Source organism: Micropterus salmoides, unplaced genomic scaffold, assembly GCF_014851395.1.
Source record: "Micropterus salmoides isolate LMB-PRFRI ecotype aquatic unplaced genomic scaffold, ASM1485139v1 Ms_hic_scaffold_5, whole genome shotgun sequence".
NCBI lineage: Eukaryota > Metazoa > Chordata > Actinopteri > Centrarchiformes > Centrarchidae > Micropterus > Micropterus salmoides.
Genome location: NW_024044237.1, coordinates 31334584 through 31356183, shown reverse-complemented (window position 1 = coordinate 31356183; position 21600 = coordinate 31334584). Strand labels below are relative to the sequence as shown.

The 21600-nt window shown below is 41.1% G+C and overlaps 1 protein-coding gene across 1 annotated transcript in view; it reads right to left on the bottom strand.

Moving 5' to 3' along the window:
• The window catches only part of LOC119888689 (protocadherin Fat 4), a 102644-nt gene that overhangs the window by 3364 nt on the left and 77680 nt on the right, over positions 1–21600 (bottom strand). The window contains 10 exon segments of the mRNA XM_038699386.1: positions 1885–2146; positions 4959–5176; positions 6555–6679; positions 7132–7311; positions 8310–8395; positions 11716–12023; positions 12435–12539; positions 14115–18464; positions 18786–19036; positions 21358–21538. Of these exon segments, the coding sequence (XP_038555314.1) occupies positions 1885–2146; positions 4959–5176; positions 6555–6679; positions 7132–7311; positions 8310–8395; positions 11716–12023; positions 12435–12539; positions 14115–18464; positions 18786–19036; positions 21358–21538 (6066 nt within the window).

Genomic DNA, 21600 nt, shown 5'->3' with positions numbered 1-21600 from the left:
CATAATCAGAGCTAAGGAATTTTGTTTAGACGGGTAATTGGTTCAAGCTTCGGACAAAAAAAGTGAAATTTCCTTCAAAAATATATATATTCTAAAATGGGCCAATTCAATCGCTGGCCAATTTGAGAGAAACATGAAATATCTTCTAACAGAGAATCCATCATCAGAGCCATTATAGCTTCAAGACATACATCTGGGTTGGATGAATGTCTCTGTGTCTAATTCAATCTTTTGCTTCTTGTGTTGCCCAACAGCACTGCCTCACCGATGTAAATAGATTTTTATTGAATTTATCCCAGTGCAGATTAAATCCATTTGTGTCTTTTCATTAGCTCTTGAAAAGTGAGTACACAACAAAACACGACTGTTCAGACACACATTGAGGTAAGGGTTGGTTAACAGGCACAGATCTGCATGCTGAGAAAATGCTTGTTTTATAAATGACCTGGTTCTTGTATAAAAAAGGTCAACAAATCTTTAAAATTGCCAATTTTTACCATATTAGTCCATAGTATTAGGTTAGTTTTTCCCTCCCTTGAAATTCTGAAATTTACTGTGTTGCATTACCTCCCTCTGGAAACCCTCTCTTTCACCTTTTACAAACTGTTCTTAACTCATGCTCAAGGACATCTGATCTGTGATTTAAGTCTAAACTAAAATGAGAGTTCATGGAAATAAGACAAAAACACCAAAAGTCCTCAGAGACAGGCGCTCCAAGACAAAGTCAAATTAAATCAATATTAGTTATTTTGTCCATAAATGATACTGTGATAAAAAAAACATTTACTCAGCTACAGTAAATTCATAGCAGGTAAATCTCAGCAGTGTCAAATAGAAACAGATTTCAGACCAGAGCTCATTGGATGGCCACCAAATATGGTCAACAGTTTGCACAGCAGACTACTAATTCATTTGGGGAAAAAAACGTATGTACTGGATTTATAAGGGCTCATAAGCTCATGAGTGCTCCATCACACATATGTACAGTATGTGCATTGGCACAAACCTGTTGTATATAGAAAAGGTTTCCATAACATGCTGCATTAGTAATTTACAGTGGGTAAAGAAAGGGTGAGCTTCTTGGTCAAACGCCAGATTTTGAAAGCTTAGGCGTGTGTTTGACACAGCAAGTAAATACACATGTATGTTCATATGTTCATATGAATAGTGTACATGCAACAAGGGTTTGACTGTCATAGGTCTGGAGAGGGCAATATCTAAACTGAGATTTCTAGCAAATGTCTTGTCGAAACATTACAAAAATCTAGTGGGTCCCAATGAAATGTTTTATTGAAAGAGTAGGATAACTTCTGGGAAAGTATTTTAGAATATCACAGGACACTAAAACTGTCTGATGAAAATGAACATGGCCCATTCCCACCACATACATTATGTACTCTGAATTGGAACTACATTGAAAAATTCTTTGTACACTGAAAAAATATCTCAAATATTTGTGTGGAGCTCAAGGATCTCTCAGTTGTGGTAATGAGGGAGGAGAAATCACTGTCCTGATTTTTCCTGCCACTCAAACTTGTGACCTTCCAGTCACAAGCCAGCTAATTAGATTTTTAGCAATTATATGTCTGGCTCAGAGAAATAGGCTTTGGGTATAAGCCTGCCATTGGCTATCTTGATTTAGAATTGTCCTCCCTTCCGCTGTCTTCCGACACTATTTTTGCTGCATTCTGGGCTTAGCGCTGCCCAAGACGATTGTGATACCAGAATGAGAATGGGTTCAGCCAGACCTTTCTCCAGAGCTGGCACAGTGCTAAAACAAAGTGTGGAGACAGGTCTGGCTATGCAAGACTACTCAATTATAGACAGAAATGACTTCCCTCCTTTCCAACCCAAACACATTTTAAATACACTGTCGAGGCTAACCTGCTGCAGTTTTCTGCTGAGCAGGTCCAGGTGGGATCCCTCCAAGGGAAAAGGTTAAAACACTGAGACCTCCAAAGTCCTGGGTGGCGTGCTGGATGACCCTCGCGTGGTTGCTGTCTACCTGGAGCACTGTGGCTGAGCCGTTCTTGACCAGCTGGAGCGTGTGCCACTGGCCGTCTGACAGCACTACGTCTCCCACGGTGCGCTCCACCTTCCCCCCAACGCCCGCATCTGAGATGTAGTGGATGTTGCCATTCTTCAGCTGAGAGAAGAAACAGAGATTGAGGTTACACATAGTCCACACAGTCAGTTGAAGATAGGTTAACGGATAATTGGTCACGCAAAATATATGAGAGTACACCTTTGAATCAGTGTTAAAATGCATGAAAAATGGCTTCATCCTTCTATGGGCAGCCTTATCTTATTATTATATTACCAAAGAATTCAAAACCATGTGATAAAAAGTAAAAAACTATTTTTTTTTACTACAGCAAATTTGTTCTCAAGGGTTTAGTGTAAGTCACAACATCTTGATATGAGAATTCTACCTCAAAACAATTATATGTGGAGACCATAAATGACAATAGATAACTGTCACACAGCCCTACTTTCACACAAACAAGACTAAGAGTCAACATGCACAGGCTCTGTGAGGCTGTACTTAGGCACAGCAGTGATTTCAGCACGCGAATACGCTCACAATGATAATAATGAACAATCCAACAGATAGAGATATTTCAGTCTGGACCAAAGTGTTGGACTGAGAGTATCTCTGAGTCCACCAATTGTCTATACAGTATTATTTTCCATTACATTGCTCAACAAGTAAATAATTAAAGTTATATTGTCTCTGTCAATATCCACATTAAACAGTGCATCATAAATTGGAGATGAGTAGACAGACTAGATGAGTAAATTGATCAATTACTCAGTCCCTGAATCTGCATGCTGTTATAATTCTCGCATGATAAATAATGTTCTCTGAGAGGAGTTGCATAAACTATGGTTAAAATGCATTTTTTCTGATTAATGCAATGACTTATCATGTCAGCATCATTCATGAGCAATGACAGGAAGTCTTCTCTCAGTCTCCACAAAACTTCTACCACACTGCTTTCAGGATCCGATGTTGAGGTCAGAGATCGAAAAACAAAAATGCAGCTTGGTGCTCATAAATCTTTCTCCCAGCGGGACACACTGCAGTTAATCATGTTCTCACAACTTGTGTGTGTAGCTAATGTTATTCAGCCAGAAGATGATCAGAAGCTTGCTAACAACCAATTCAGAGAAAACATGCTCATTCAAACGCCCACTGGCGTCTTTCCAGAAAAGAGAGTGCATCTTTAAAAGAAATGAATCAAGCTCACATTGGCATGGACAACAAATTTGCGGCTTACACAGTGTATGGTAATCTCATATGCGCACTCCCCACTTCGATGGAAAAGTAATCCCGTTCTCCTCCTTTCAAAGACCCCAAAAATCAGCAATGATAAGTAGCTTCCGGAAGAATTGATTTAAACTGGGAAAAGCGGAAAGTCCCCCAAGCCAAAGAATACTGAGTGCTCTAAACCTGGAAAACCAATCATGAAGTTTATCTATTAAACATCTTGTTTTTTATATCTCAGTATATATAGTCCTGACTCTCAACATATGTACTTATACAGTGGGTATTCCCCTGCCCTTCCTCATGGTACTTATAATACTTTTCTGGACTGTTTGGGAAGCTGTGATGGTGATTTGATGAGCACCAGAACCTGCTCAGAGCCGGAAAACAAAATCATAAGAGAGAAAGTCTGATACTAAAGTGGGAAGGGGTAAGTGGTGGTGAGGGTGAAGGGGTTCTAAAAGGAAAATTGAAGAGGATGAATGAGCGCTCAGGACTCTTTGGGCAGCTGCCCAGGATCAGTTGGAGGGAGGGTGTGCTGAACAGGATGAGAGGAGAGAAAGAAGAATTAGGTGGTTAAAAAAGACCCATATAGTTGGCCTGTAGTTTATACTTGGAGAGAGTATGTGGGGCAGTGAGTGGGGTTGTAAGGGGTAAATCAAAGTAAGGAGATGGTGTACATATCTGTAGCCAACCATTTCAACTTACATACTGTACATACAAAATTAAACTAATGATGGGGTCATGAGGTCCAAATTTCCAGGGGGCCTTTCATTGTCAGTGTACTGCATGTTTGCACGCGTACAAACCGAAACATGCACATGACTACAAATGCTGTTGGTGATGCAACGTATCATCTGGCCGCCACATTGCACGACCTCAGCTGTGTCATCTCAAACAAACTGATGAGCCAAAGCTGTGCTGACAGTGACTAGGAGCGAATCATGAGCTAATTATGACTTGCACGTAAGCTAATGAGATTTGTGAGTCTGCAGTATGGCTAGTGGCCTAACATTAACATTAATTACCTAAGAAATGCTGATTGTGTTGCTAGAAATTGGAGTATTTTTACCTGTGATTTGGGGTGATGCATAATGTGTACATGGGACCATTTCCTGTGATGATAATCTACCTCAATGAATGTGATTTAAAGGAGATTTGTAAAATACAAATGCAGCCTATATATGAAGGATTATAGGGTTCTTATATTACAATAAATTATTAACTTGGGGCCAGGGCTTTTATTTACCTAAACTAAAAAGAGATATATCATTAGAGATAGGCCTTTCTTTCTAATGTGCCCTGTTTCATATTATTATTATACTTAGCAAGAAGCCTTCATGTTTTCTCCTCTTGGTAACAGACACAAAGTTCTGTGCACACTTCTAGCAGATCAAGGGGCACTGTCTATTCCCTGCCGCAGAATGCTTTAAATTAATCAATGCATTATAAAAAGAGAAACTTTAGGACGATGACTATGTTGCATTTCTGATGGTGAATCAGATGCTGTGGAAATACATTATGATGAATTCTCAACATCAGCCATAGTAGAAATAATATTTTTTCTCAGACTCAATCTGGGAACTGTTAGTACATACTGCTATCAATAGAAACTTTTCGTTAATACTCAAGATATCCATACATTGCCACATCATTATAACATAACCTTCACTTCTTCTTGCTTACGTACCTTAACAGTAGTGTAGTTGCTGCTCTCTTGCACATGCAGTAGGGTGCCGCTTTTGCTGCGTGTCCTGAACTTGACCTCCAAGCTGCTAGGATTGCCTGGGTCAGAGGTTACGCCCTGCAGTGACTGTTTAAGAAGGACGTCGCGTTTAGGGCCTTGCTTAAGGGAGTAGTCCAGACGGCCGGTACCATCCAGGGACAGGGCAGTGTCTGCTGTCATGTCTATGGGAGAAAGATAGAGAATATCCTCAATCCTGTCTGACTTCACAGAAGTTTCACAGGCGACTGCAAAACTTTTATTTCCACTCCGGAACTGGTGGACACTTAGGCCCAAATGATTTTCCTAATCCAATTCCCATAAGCACAAATTGGTTCTTACATTCTCAGCAGTGGTTACAAATATCTTCCGATCAATGAAAGATGTAGGTCAATGCACAGAACAGCCCATGTGCCCTTGAGCAAGACACTGAACCTCTACCTACACCCTATTCAGAGCTTCACCTACATATCACTCAGGCCAGATTTCTGGTTATAAGTTGATTGTAAATTGTGTGAATGCATTATGTGTTTATTAGCTAAACTTTAAGCTTTGCTAATAAACCATGTGATGTAATTTTTTTAAAGCTACAGTACAATAATTTACAGAACCTTCACACAGTGTAATTGCCCTTCAGAAGTAGATTTACAAACAGTTGAAATTAAAATGTGTAAGGGATTTTTATGGTTAACACCATAAAATGGTTGATTAATTTAAAGTGTTTATAATGATGTTCAGTAAAACGATGTATTCTGGTGGATGTATTCTCCCTCCTCACATAAAATGCTCTTGAATATACCCGCGCAGTGCAGTATAGATTTAAATTTTTTTATTTGTGAAGCCACAACGACAAAAAAAGAACCAGCGAGTGGATTTGCTCCCGGAAGTGAAGTACATCTGGACAAATATTTTATGTTCAACTTTGGTGAATGTTGATATGCAAATTCGTGCTGTTGACTAATAGAAAACGTCTGACTTTAGACAAAAACTAGAGCCAGGGAGTTGAAAACAGAAGCTGTTGTAGGTCATTAGCTGTGTTGCACTATACACTTTCATACACACAACTCTCAGGGAGTATGCTCCACAAAAAAACCCCAAAAAACCCGCTGTGATCTTGTTTCGTGCCATGAAACAAACCAGCAGATTTCCCACAAAATCAAACCCAATGACAGAGAAAACTCTGGGGTGGAGGTTCCCAGACTTCTCAACTGATGATCTTGTTTGTTCCCGGTAACAATATGAAAGTCTCAACATAAATGTGGTAATGGTTATTGGAAACATTGCTAAACATACTGTAGCACCTTACACAGTAGCTGGCAGTTTTTGTGGGCCTCAAAGGTTTCTCATTCTGTTTTAGTTCTCTGATGTTGAGTCTGAGTAATGATACTATAAAATACACAAATGCTTTGAAGTAGAGCTCAGAATGCAGTGATGTGTCCTATATTAAGCTACATGGTGCAGCTCGATGACTCATGAGGGAGGAATCATAAATAGTTATGATAGAATTTTCCTTAGTAAGTGCAGCCTCAGCAATAAAGAAACACATCAAAGGCATATACTTACATTTCTCACAGAATTTGCCAGTGAAGCCATCAACGCACTGGCACTGCTGCCAAGACCAGTGGTCCAAACAGGTGCCCCCATGTCTGCAGGGGCTGGTGGTGCAGGCTCCTTCCAGTCTCGGACATCTACAGATACAACGACACACAAAGCGACAATCAGACAGTCAGTTTGACAAGTCAGCCGCACAGTTCGCAGCCGGGGGGTCCAAAGAAGAAGAAACTCCAGAAAAGGGGGGCAGATGAGCTGTGATTTCTCTCCCCGTGATGCAATACAAAACCCCCCTAAAGAACCCCAAGAGAATTAACATATTAAAAGATCTGTCCTCGCCTCACTATTCATATACCAGCAGAAAAAAAATTCCCTGGAATTCTGCAATTGGTTTCCCCCATCAAAAATCTGCCATTTGTATTAAAAAAACATCTTTTTAAAATCTCTCGAGAGGGTTTGAGAGTGTGAACAGATGTCCCACAGCGAGAGTCGGGTAGGTTAGAGAAGACGGGCAGATGGAAAAGAAGAGGGAGATGATGGAGAAAGGGTGAATGCGGGAATAGGAGGGATGGGGTTGGGTTGAGCGGACCTGTCAAGGATGCCACGCGATGCCAGTGCCTGACTGGGCTCCAGCGGGCGGCCGTTGACTGCAAACTCCATGATGCAGCCGACAAAGTCGTGGGTGGCGACCTGACCGCGCCGATGAAGGACGGGTTCTATTGACCTGACGCCTCCCACCAAAAGCCTGTTGGGCTGCACATCCAGGATCCTGCATGCACACACACACACACACACACACACACACACATAGATGAACAGAAGCACACAATGACTTAAATGCATGCAGACACAAAAGGACATATGCACAGATCCAAAAGCTTACAAATGCATTCAAGTATTTAGAGGTATGCACACACACACACACACACACACACACACACACACACAGACAGACACACACAGAAAGACACTGTGGGTCAGTGAGTTTCACAACAACATGGACCCGAGACCCTTACAAAATAAACCTTCTGTAGACCATTGGCCCTTCCTCATCTGCCAAACCAATCTCTCTCTCTCGCTCTCTCTTTCCCCCTCTCACACACACACAATCTATACACACAAAAACACATGTGCAGTCCCACGTTTTTACCCCACAGGGCCTGGCTCAGTGCTGTCTGTGTGTAAAGGCAATGATCATCCAGTAATTTAATGAAGGTTTACATCATATATTGTATATTTACAACAGATGACTTCATTTTTGTATTATCATTGCACAAAAATGTATGAGAATTGCATATACCATGTTAAGCAATTTTTTTCATCCAGATACTAAGACAGTAAGGCAGTACTAACAAATTAAAATAAAAAAATAAAAATAAAAGCTTGATTGAATTTTCTCTATAGAGCTCTCTATAGAACAGCATATTGTAGGGATATTAAATTGTTTTTTACCATTACATATTCAGATAAAACAAGGGGTTGGTTTAACTTGTCACATCAGAACAAATGCAACCAAGGGGTCATAAGGACATTGCTTTGTATTAAGGGTTACGATATATAGGGTAAAGTAAAACAACAGCAGCAAAGAATTCAGAAAGTATGTTCATACCTGGTTTTGTATTATTTTCCATTATTTCGCCAGACATGGAAAATTTCATTACATATTGAGTTTTCCAAGCCTTGGAACTAAAACTGTCAACACTATTTTAATGTATACATTTACAGCATAGAAACATGACATCTGTGTAGGGTGTGTGATTTTCTTACCAGTCAGTGTGTACTGCCACATTGCTCACAGCACAGTAGCCTGGTTCCTGGTCATCACCACACAGGTCCACAGTCAGAGATGCAGCCTACATGATGATAGGAACACACACACACACACACACACGCATGTCATGTGTGATTGTCTAACTAACAGTTTTAAAGTCACACTGCCTCAGTCCATTATTTTTCCCGGAGGAGACCCCACTCTTTGAATGGGAAACTGAGCTTGACATAGTTGTTTGCATAGCTCAAACACCAACAGGCTGTTTAAGTCACAGCCACAGTTGCTTGTGGTAGCTTCATATTTAATGTTCAGACATGAGAGTGGTATCAATCTTCTCATGTACCTATTTCGCAAAAGGTTGATCTATTCCTTAAAATCTTGTAAAAGATTCAGTATAGATGGCAATGTAAGTGCTGTGATCGTCACAATGAATGACAGTGACATACAGTAAAAGTCAGATGTAAGCTGTATCACATATGTGTAATGCGTGTTAATGTTTTTTTTGAGAGATTTTAAGATTTGTGTGAAAAATATCCTCTTATGCTCTGTAACTTTCACTCCAGGGTTCAGGTTCTACCCATTTAGGGTTACTTCAACCAATACAATTATTTCTCCCTGAATATTTGTGTGACTGAGTCTTGTTCAATGTTTTTTTCTGTTCACCAAATGGCATGTAGGCCAATTATTTTTCATAATCTCATCACAGTGGTTGATGGGAGAATGGCATAAATATGCCATACATTACATTTCCTATTTCCCGTTAATGATACTAAAGCTTTTGACCAGATGTGGGTTATTCTCCTGTTCCCTCTCTGCTCTGAGAGGGAATGACCCTACTAGGAAGAAAAGAAATGAGCTGGTGAAGAAACTGTCCGGAAAAGTGTGTGAAAGTGTTGAAAAACCAGGGCAATCATGCTCCACCTTTCCTGGATCTTAAGTAAACACGGACCACACTGGCCCGGATCTCCAACACAAATCATCCAGGAGAGCACGACCCCACCAAGCGCACACACACAGACACACACACACTAAGCACGCTTGAGTCAAAATTGAGATCAGACACATGGACGCATACGCAGAAGCACGTCAGAGTAAAACACACATTCAAACGCCCCAACACTTTGACAATAGCGAGGCGAGGAACAACAGGACTCGTTTGTCTCAAACACATTCGTGACTCTCTGAAGCGCCATAAAGAATGTCAGAACCACATAAACATTTTATTAATGTCTTTTCCTGTGATCAAAGGCATCATGCCTTACACACACTTCACTTACTGTCAAGTGTCTCATATTGAGGTAAAAAATATTAATCTCAAGAAAACCCCTTGGAAATTAATTGTAACAACAAAAAGTTAAGTATTGTGTTTTTGGGATTGGCTAACATTGAAGGAAATGTTAAGAAAGCACCACTGGAGATCATTGTTTTCCTCATGACTAATGTTATGGAGGGACCATAGCATTGCTCTCTGTTGTGGTTCAGGCCCTGAGTAACTGCTGTGCCGCATTTGTTTTGTGCTTTTTTCTAGGACAAATAATTCAGCTAATCAAAGGTTTGATGATTAGCTGCTCGTGCTAATCAGCTACAGTGAGCCCTAATCTGTCAAACTACATTTGCAAATCTCACTCACAGAAGAGGTTGTTGTTTGTTCTGTCTTACAACCCTGATTTAAAATAAACTAAACTAACTTAGTTTTTGCACGAATGTTCCCAGCTGTGTAATTTCACAATTACATTTATTATTCTCCTACTTATCCCCCTCCAGCCATGCAGATAGTTTTGTTTTTGTTTGCACAGATTTTTGAGACTTCTGCCATTACTCCAATGCAACTGAGGTCAATGGAAACTCATTTACTTGTTGCATTTACCAGTTATCTTGTGTTCTGAGTTTTGTCCATGACTATCACATTCCTTTAAAGGTTCAGTGTGTAAGTTTTAGTGGCATCTAGTGGTGAGGGTTGCAAATTGCAACCAACAGCTGAGTCACCACTCAACCCTCCCTTTGAAAGTGCATAGGAGGAGCTATGGTGGCTCTGTCGGCTCTTGTGCTAAATAATTCATGTGGTCCTCCATTTGTCCACGGATTAGCAATAGGTAGTTTTAGCAGTTTCAATTGGGATCTATTGGACATCAAATCTGAAAAATAGTTTAAAAAACTGTGAATTTACCCTTACCAGCATACTTTGCATGATGAATGATTTTCCTGCTTACAACACTTGTACTCAAAAACTATTTAAATAACAAAGGAAACTATAGCCGTAATAAACTACAGTACACTACCTGTCCAACACCAAACGTCAGTTAGTATTATTATTTCTCATTGGTGGAGACAAAAACAGCTAAAATGAGAGTAAATATTGGAATTACATTCACCAGGTTGCCAGAAACACAACTCAAAATGAATGCTAATGATGTTTTGTTTGCTAAAATATTTACCATCATCGAGGTCTGTTAGGTGATAATAAATCAATGTTGTGTTTATAGCTTGTTGTTGTTGTTGCAGTTCTCCCAAGTGAATGGCAAAAAAACATTACATCAATTGATAAAAGGTTTAAACAGCAAAACTGAACATTTACATAGAAACATGTCACAATTGGACCAAAATGGACCACAGCACCTTTTGCAAACATAGTGATCAGGTTCACTTTTAACTGGGGGAGCTGGCACTTCAGGCATGACACACACACACACACACATTTCTTTGTCATACTTCAAGAGCACTTACATGGTCACCTCCACACACTATTCATAGGGCACTGTATGCAGACAGAATCACAGTGCTCAACTTGTACTGTATTCCTTTCCATCCCATCACTCTGCACCATCTCAAAACTGACAATTTAACGATTTTACCAGCTTCCTATGAAACTCTCAGTGCACGGTGGGAAATGACAGATTTGAAGTCCTGCAGGAGAGCTACATTACAGGAAGGTTTGACAGGGCCTGGTTGCATTCTTTCCCTCTTTCCTTGCCACTGCATTGCTGGCAGGGAGAAGCCTCTCATTCAGAGCACAAAAGACAGAATTTCAACCTTCAGGGTCATTTTGGATCCTCGTATTGTAAATCACAACGAGCAATAAAATATAATTACAAACCATGAAAACCATAAGCTGAGCTACCCGTGGTTTGGGGCAGTTTAATTATCATCTGATGGTGCAAAAAGAATATAAGGCCAAATTTGGATGCAGATTTCAGCTATAAAAACCCAGGATATAAATGCTAATGATAGTGGAGCCTACGTTGTGAGTCCATACTATGTGGCATTTAGCAGATTTTCTACAATGTTTTTTCTACTAGACCCATAAGAACTATTGAGCCACTAAATGAGATATTTTCCAAGAATGCATGATGAAAAACATCTGACATGCAAGCTAATTTCTACCATAAAAATATATATTCTTACCATCCCAGCTCTCCTTGCAATGACTGTGTGGAACTGCCCATCCGAAACTTTTATCATGGTCATTAGTTTATAAGTTCCACTTCCCAAGTTGAAGGAGAAGCGCATCCGTCCCTCGAAGATCTCCAGAGCCAGAAACTCTGCCTTGTCTCCGGTTTGGTTATCATGGTTGTACATAAGCAGCGAGTTGCTCTTCAGAGTAGCAAACTTGATATATATGTAGTTATTGTTGGGATCCAGCGACGGAAACTCCATGTAGGAGAGCTCCTCAAAGCCATAGCTGTTCAGTTCACAGTGTTTGCCGAAAACCCCTGAGGACAAAACAAGCCAAAAGAGAACTCAGAGAGGAAGCCAATGAATGATTCACGGTGCTGCTGTGACAAAAATATCTACAAAACAAAATCTTCATTGAGCAAAATTATATGTATCGTAATAACATAGCAGATATCACTGATGTCAGATCATAGTCTTGTATGTTTGAAAGGTTACAAACTTATTCTTTTTGCCCACATAGGAGGCTTATTGATGACAACATCAATACAAAGCATGAAAAATGAAGACACAAAATGAAATGACAGTGTTCACATATGTTTAAATAATCATGGATAAATAATGGTATAACTTTCTTTTCTGTAGGAAGACTGCACATCTGAAATGTCCATCTTGCTTTTCAATTTACCAGCGCTTGCTAATAGCCTAAAAAGTTTCCTACAATTACTTACCAAATGGACAATGACAGTAATATCCATCCACCCGATTCTGACAGGACCCGCCATTAAAACAAGGGTTACACTCACAGTGATTGATGATGGAATCACACGTTTTGCCTGGGTTCACAGAACAACACAAATTAAAATGGATGGGGTGGCAGACAACACAGGAAAACCCAGAAGGGAACAGAGTTCTCTTTCCCCACAGGCCAAGTCATGCAGGCCTTTTATCACCTCACAGCTGAGAAATGCACTGCAAAAAAAATCCTACTACAAATCATTTAAACTTGCAGCGAGTCATTAAATCTTATTTTGTGTTGAAACAATCATAACATAAATAATTGAAAGATTGAAGAAATTTCACCTGTCCTAATGCAGTTTCACCTATTTTTTTTTTCTTGATATTTTGGAATATAAATCACTTGTCCAAGATGACATCATTTGAACCAAAACAACATCTTGAAACTTTCATAGGAAAAAAGAAATGATCTCAAGCAATTGGCAGATTCTTCTCACTAAGAATAGTCGGATTTTCAAACTTGTTGCAAGATCAAATTACATTTGGACAAGGCTGTTTTTTTTGTAGTTGAGAAAGACAAACATTTGCAATGTACATGAATAGCTGTCACGTATATACAGTAGGTGAACATCTAAATGAGTTGAAAGTTTTAACATCATGATAAAGACTGTGACATAAAAAAATAATGGACTGGCAATTAATGAATCAGACATAGTACAAAATAAAAAGACTGACAATGAACTTCTGCAAAAATATTTTAGGCTGTAAATCCTGCGACAAGTTGCTTAATGGAGATAGATTCTGCTGCCAAAAACTAGCCGGGGAAAACAGGAAGTTGAGAGTTCACTGTGAGGGCATGCAAACTACTGTAAGTCAATAGGTGCATTTCTTCAGGAGGGTCGTTTATCTTGATGAAACCTAAAGATTTGAGTTAATTTTTTATCGTCATATTAAAGAGGGACAGTAATGACTTGACTTGAGGCAAATCGCCTGCTACGGCCCTCTTTGAAAATGTCTTTCAGATGCTGGAGTCAGCAGCTGGACAACATGCAGGATTCAAACGACTTCTTCTAAGTAATTCCACTTAAAGTACACTCACTTTTATCAAGGCTAATAATGTAGTGTATTCATTACATTTCCAAATGAAAAAGCCCGATTGGATCTTCTATAAAGCTGCTCATTTGTCATACAACTCAAAACAGAGCCCAATAAGAAATCCTTGATTAAGAAATCCTTCTGTATACATTTGGATTAGAATTGTATCTGTGTGTGGTCAAAGCTGCATGCACATGAAGGCACACAGTGAAATGTGATACTCGTGAACTGTCTGTGGAGTATACACTCAAGTCCTGACTAGGGTCAGGTTTGCATCATCCTATTTATTAAAGCAAACATGGAAGGCTGATATGCATCACAGCTGATACCCCCCAACTAGTAATCTGAAAACTAAACTGTTTTTGGCAACCATGCTTGTATGCTATGGCTACAACACCTCTTGGAAACATTCAGAAGCAAATATTTTCCTTGGACCCAAAGCCATATGTGTGACTACATTATTGTGTGTGTGTGTGTGTGAGTGTCAGTGTGTGTATGTTTCCCCACATATTTTTCTTCCAAGCCTAACAAGTGACTGTGTGGTCAGACATAAAATGTGACTCCTACGTGTATAGTACCTGCAAAGCCGGATTTGCAGAGGCAGTTAAAGCCGCCGGGGAAGTTCTGGCACAGTGCCCCATTCTTGCAGGGATTGGAAAGGCATTCGTTGATATCCCTCTCACAGGCCATCCCGGTGAAACCTTCAGGACAGGTGCAGGAGAAACCCCCCACCAGATTGTGGCAGGTGCCACCATTGTGGCAGGGCGATGGCTGGCACTCGTCGATGTCTGTCTCACACAGAGCTCCTGTGTATCCTGGCCTGCAGCTGCAGGCGTAGGGCTGCAGGGGGTGGTTGGAAACAAGGATCACTGGGACACTTTCTTCTGTCTTCATATCAGGCCCGACACTGAGACGCCTCTTGCAGCTGCCTCCATTCTGGCATGGGTTGCGTGTGCAAGGATCATGGTCCACCGCATCTATTTGCACCCCACTCTGTCTATATAAAATGTCTTTGATACTCTGGAAGAATGTGGCCACGCCGCTGGGGTTGACATATTGTCCGTGGCCCCGTTTCACAGCTGCCATTAGGAAAGTCTGATTGTTGAGTTCAAATGCTCCATAAAGCAGCACTCCTGTGCCTAGTCCTGCTAGCTGAGAGTTGGCAATGCGTAGGAAGCTGAGGTAGTGGTTGGTAAGGAAGCTTTTGACTCCTTGAGATTGGAGTCGGATGAGTATGCTGTTGTCCACTGTGGCATTCGTGAAGCCCATGAAGAGGACTCGGGCTGTATTGCTGACTGAACCATGAACACCATCACTGCTACGGATGGTTAGTTCAAAAGTTCCATCCGTTGAGCGAGCTTTAGAGTTGAGGTTGCATGTACCAGTTGGGATACTAAACAGACCGGAGGATGGCGGAATAAGAGAGCAGTGGAACCTATCCTGAATGTCAGGGTCTTGGGGTTTGACATCTCCCAAAGAACCTCCAGGAAACATGTTCCCAAAGTAGTGGACAAAGATTTCCATGGACCTTGGCTCGGAAGGATTGTCATTCTGATCATTTATTTTGATGCGAATTGTTCCTGTGGAGGACATTTGAGGCACACCAGAGTCCTTGATCACAACGGAAAGGTAGAAGTCACTAAACTGTTCTCTGTCTATCTCCCGACTGGTGGTTAACACTCCAGCTGGACTAAGGCTGAAGTAGCTGTTGGCAGATCCAGAACTGAGAAGGCTGAATAAGAAAGGGCCTTGGTTGGGTGGTAGATCTGGGTCAGATGCTGCTAGTGTGGTAACTGCAGTGCCAGCTCTCTGATTCTCCATCACCTCAGCATAGGCAGTTGTCAAAGTTGGACCATTATCATTGATATCTTCCAGATTCACAATCACGGTGGTGCTTCCGGTTGCAGGAGGTGTACCAGTATCCACAGCAAGAACTATTAGATTATACACAGGAGTTGTTTCTCTGTCTAGCTCTGCAGCCACAGACACTTGGCCAGTTTTTGGGTTGATAGTGAAAACATTTTTATCAAACTCTGGAGCAATGGAGTATGAAAATCTGCTCCAACTTGGTACAGAGTCTGAGTCCTCAGCATTCACAAAGGTAACAAGACCACCAGGTGAGAGACCTTCACTAACCTGCACATCATACAGTTCTTGGGTAAAAACAGGAGGGTCATTGGCATCAAGAACTGTGATGTTCACAAACACCTCGTCAATATCTGCCCCGCGGATGCTTCCAGCATTCTTTGCCAACACCTTCAGTGAAATCTTTTCCTCTTTCTCACGGTCTAGAGTACCTGTGACATAAATCTGGCCTGTTTTCTTGTTGATGCCAAAGCCCTTCTTTCTGCTCTTCCCAAAAATGAGGTAGTAAACCACTCCATCATCTCCTTGGTCTCGATCACTGGCGAACACTTCCCCGACCACTGTGCCTTTTGGAGCAGCTTCAGAGATTTCAAAGTAGTACTGTTTGGAGACAAAGCGGGGTACGTATTCATTGGCTCCCTTTAGCTGAATGTTGACATTGGCGAAGCTGCAGCGCTCCTCGTCTGGGACATTAAAGGCCTTTACTGTTAAATGGTAGACCTGTTTAGCCTCGTAATCCAAGAAGCCCTGGGTGGTGATAGTGCCCGTGTTGGGGTCAATAACAAAGAGGTCACTGTCTGATGACTGTATCACGTAAGCCATGACCGCGTTAGCTCCCGAATCACGGTCTATGGCATTCATTTTGACCACAGTGGTGCCACTAGGAACATTCTCCTGTACAATGGGGAAGTACTCGTCAGGATCAAACATAGGAGGATTGTCATTCACATCAGTCACATGTATTGTGACGGAGACATAGCTTGTTTTTGCAATCCAACCACCATCAGTAGCTGAAACTCTAAGCTCATGTTGTTGCTCCTCTTCAAAATCCAGAGGGTGCGCTAGGGATAACACTCCACTTTTACTATTAAGTGAAAACAGACCCTTGTCATTGCCTGAAGTAATATTGTATGTGATAAGGCCATTCATTTCTTTATCTTTGTCTCTGGCAGACAGGGTCCTTATTGCTGTTCCCACAGCAAGGCTTTCAGGTACAGTAGCTGAGATTTGGCTTTGTGAGAACTCAGGCGTGTGATGGTTTTCCTCTGTGACTGCGATTCGCACGGATATTCGTGCAGACAAAGGAGGATTTCCCCTGTCACTTGCTGTGATGTCAATGAGAAACATTTTATTCATATCAGATGTAAGGGAGGAGGCAACAGTGATCCATCCACTTGTTTTATCTAGTTTGAATTTACCAGAGCTGTTTCCACCTGTTATTAAGTACTCGACCTCAGAATTAAGGCCAAAGTCTTTTTTGTCATGAGCTACAACCCTAATCAATCTGGTACCAACCTTGACACTTTTAGTGACAGGAGTAAAGTAGCTAGGCAAATCAAACTCAGGGGGGTTATCATTGCTGTCTACGATGTTTACAATTACTGTCGTCTCACTCATCAAAGGCTTGACTGCCCTGTCTGAGGCTGTGACAATGAAGCTGTGGCGATTTATATTTATGCTACTAGCACCTGTTGAGTTCTGATATTTCAACTGCTGCTTTACAAATATCTCTCCAGAGCTGGCGTTAATTCTGAAGTACTCTGACTGGGACCGAATGAAATAGAAAATTTTGCCATTGACATCCTCGTCGGGATCTGTGGCAGATACCTGTGTGACCAGGGAGCCCACCTCAGTGAGCTCAGGGTAGTCCAGATAGTAAGAGGGACGACTAAATCTGGGGGCATTATCGTTAATATCCGTTATAAATATGGTGACATCTGTGCTTACGGTCCAGCCAGAGTCATGGGCAGACACTTTGACAATGTATTGATCTGTGTCTTCTCTATTGAGTGGCCTACTTATTGTAATGTCTCCTGTGTTTGGATTAATACTAAATGGAAGGCTGGTATCTGTAATTGAATATCGGCTAATGGCATTTGAACCAACATCCTCGTCTGTGGTGGTGACTCTGGTGACAGTGTAACCCACTGGGGCATTTTCAGCCACTGTAGCACTAAAGATCTTAGAAAACCTAGGAGCATTGTCATTCACATCCAGTACGTTGATTAGAACTTTGACTACTGTGTTTTTGGGTGGCAACCCACGGTCAGTGGCTTTGACTTTCAAAGTGTACTGAGCCACCTTCTCCCGGTCCAGTGGCTTGGTGGTTCGTATTTCACCAGTTGCTCTGTTAATACTGAAGCTGTTCTCCTTGTTGCCATCAATGATGGCATATTCAAGCTGTCCATTTGGCCCACTGTCCAGATCAACAGCAGAGACCATGAGCACCCGCTGAGGTGAAATGTTCTCTAGTATCTCAGCATGGAATGGATCCTTATCAAACACTGGGTGATTGTCATTCACATCCAGCACAGTTATTTCTACTTTCTCATAAGAGGAATAAGGTGGGAAGCCCTGATCTCTGGCCTCAATCCAGAGAACATACTTCTGAATGTGTTCATAATCTAGTGGATGTCTGATTGACAACTCGCCTGATTGCTGATCAATATGAAAGGCGTTATCCAGGTTGCCGCTGGCAATGTAATATGACAACGGTCCACCCCTCATAGAAGATCCAGTCACCGTTGTAACAACGTGGTTGGTCGACTGGCTCTCGGGGAATGTGAATGCATGCTCCTTCAGTTTGATGACAGGAAAGTTTCCTCCAGTAACAAAGCGGACAGTCACTGTGGTCGTATCTGTTTTGGGGTTAGCTCCACCGTCTTTTACTCGAACAGTAAGGGTAACTTCTGAGCTTCCAGTAAGCTTCTCATTGGCAGTGATGGCTCCTCTGATGGGGTCAATCTTGAACTTGTCAGAGTTGCGCCCTATAAGGGAGTAGTGTAGCTGGGCGTTGGAACCTGAGTCCTCGTCAGTGACAGTAACAGCAAAGACCAGGGATCCTAAAGACATAAATGAGTTTTGTGTGACAATTTGTTTTTATTTTAAAGACGCTGACATTGCATAAACTTGCATATAAACGGTTGAGAGTATATAAGTTACAGTGAAAAAAGATTAAAAAAACAAGGAGCTTTAACATTACTGTAAACCATAATCTTAAAGCCTTGTTCCAACATGTAATATGTTCTTCTTAAATCTGTTTAAGACTAAAGTGAAATATTTAAAATAACACTGTGGGTGCCCTGTTGGAACAAAATTCCAGTAACAGTGAGAACAAGTGCAAACCATACAATTTGTTCAACATCTTAAAGGTATGTACTAACCTGCTGCAGTAGAGGCGGGTATATGGGTGACATAGGGGTGGTGGTGGAAGCGAGGAGGGTTATCATTGATGTCAGCCACCGTCACGGACACGGTGGCGGAGCTGGACAAGCCCTGGGGCTGCCCCCCATCTGTTGCCACAACCAGCAGCTGGTAATTGGCCCTGTCTTCTCGATCCAGCAGGGAGCTGGTGATAATCTGTCCTGTAGCTGGGTTGATGGAGAACTGACCGTGTCCTCCAGTCAGGCTATAGCTGTAGGAAAGATGAAGAAGGACAAGTTTCAGTGAAAGTTTTGTGATTTAGATTTTTACTGCACCTGCATATATTAACATGTTTTTGTTATTTTAATTAAGAAATTATAAAACTGTGAAAGTATGAAATAACACATAATCACAATGTCAGTCCATTACTTTCTCATAGTACCTGCCACTCAGTGGCTATAGAGGTACTTCAATTTCTCTATAATGAACACATCTTATGTTACAGTGAGGACATTTCTAATGTGCTGACCGTCAGGTGTTACATGAGTCATTCCTCAGCATAATAATAGTTTCTACATATTGTTTTCTGACCTGCCAGTGAGTAAAGGGACTTGTTCAGTACTGTGTCAATGTGGTCTATAGAGGGCACTGTTTGAGCTTCACAAAAAGCACATTAAATAGAAAAATATGCTCAACAATGGTCACTACATTGTAGTGGCGTGACATTACATCAGTTAGTTAATTGAGGGTCCAGCTTCATATTTTATCAGATTCAGCCACTGTTTTCTGCTTCACTGCTCAGAGAGTCCCTGTGGTTCAGGCTGCCTGTTTCTTGTTCGAGAACTCCAGAATCCTTTATTAGATTTATTTTATTAAATTTAATTTACCTTACTGTGGAACATGGTATTTATAAAAGAAAACAAAACACAAAAAATGCTAAAGCTGTAAAAAAAAATATATCACATACAATACAAATAAACAAAACATAAAATACAAGCATAAATAACGTCACATAACAAAACTCTTCAGGACTGAGGGGCCACAGTCGTTGGCTTTCAAACAAATATCATGTTTCACCCCGTATCTCACAAGTCTCCAGCAGGAACCAGATGTAAATGTAAACTGACACATACATGTACACACCAGTGCATATTTTGAAAAGGCTTCAGAAAAAGCATCCCCCTCCAGAGATGGGACTACAAAATACAGAACGTGTGAAAGCAGAGTGGATACAAAGCTTATTTGGACATAATCAATAACATAAACTGTCTACAGATGCTTGTGGTCTGAACACAATCCAGAGAAAAGTCCAGGTTTTGGACCTACATTTAATAGGCTGTAAGAATCCAAACTAATAACTGAAGGTAATCGGTTCTGGTCTCTATTAAGGGCCTGGAACACCATGGAACCCCTGATGGGCACAACTCATACTGTCATAGACAATTAACATCCTCATTACTGTGTTTTGGGAATCTGGAGCGCGCTGCGGTACCCCTCAATGTGCACCCAGTGGGGTTACTAAGGAGAGAGGAGGGGTCGGACTTGAGTCAGTGTCCGGCTTGAGAGAGACTGGCCAGAAGCTCTTACAAGCTCCGCCATGGATGGGGCTGTGAGCGTGATAAAGCTGTCACCCAGCTTGAGAATAGTAGCCCAAACAATGACTCTGGGTACTGACGAAAACTCTGCTCCTAAAATTCTGTCACACAATTGCATAAAAAACATGGAATTTTATAAAGCTGGTAAAAAGGTGTGAGGAAAGCCAAAACCCAGTTCTGTATGAAAAGGCTTTTCCACACCAGGGAATGAAAGCAGACTTAAACTGACCTGAATACTCACAGTAGTAACTATAACTGTACAGAGCAACATAGATCTCATATGGACTGAAAAAAATGGATTCATTAGTGCTATGCACACAGATTTTATTCTTGCATTAATCTGTACGTAATAAAGTAAAATTTTGATGAAATAGACCATCAGTGAATATTATCCCAGGAAAAAAACTAATCAACCAATGAGGTCATTTCCATAATTTGTTACTGGTGTATGATTTCATTATTTTTCTTTCTTCTTCTGCCAAACTTTATCCCTGTCATTGAAAGTGGAGACAGTAATGAAATCTAAAGAGGAGATTTAAACTCAATCTCAGCAAAATCAGTTAATTTGGCTCTGTCTATTCAGGAAATAATCTTAAATTTAAATTATTTTCAGATTGCATTTTGGTGATTCAGGACATTTGTTGATAATTATTTCACTATGAGACCCCCTTTAAAACTAGACACTTGCAAACAATGCTTTTGGGCCTTGAATGATCAGAATAAAGACAAACATATTTTTATGTATAAATTGGATTAAAGGTGCTTTACAGAGCAGTAAAGGACATTACCAGGTGGGGGTGCCCTGGAGGCCTTGGGGGGTCATGAACCTCAATGTCCCCAGTTTGAGATTAACAGGAAACATTTGCATGTTGTTCCACATTTTTAATTTCATGTATCTAATTAAAGCATCAAGACAAAAACACTAAAAAACACATGTATCCGGGTCAAAAGAAAGAGACAACAAACAGGAATTTTATGTGGAATCAGAGGAGCGCACCTTATAACACCATTGCCACCAACATCTGCATCAGAGCTGTTGACCAATAGCACATCTGTCCCTGTCGGGGCGTCCTCCGTGATGGTGGTGTGGAAGGTGGAGGAGGTGAAAACAGGGACGTTATCGTTCACATCGTCCACCAGAACTGTTACCATTCCTGTTCCGCTCAGAGACGGAGAACCTTGAGATGAAGGGAAAAAAGGAAAAAAATAAACTATGAGTGACAATGGCAGTTTGCTTTTC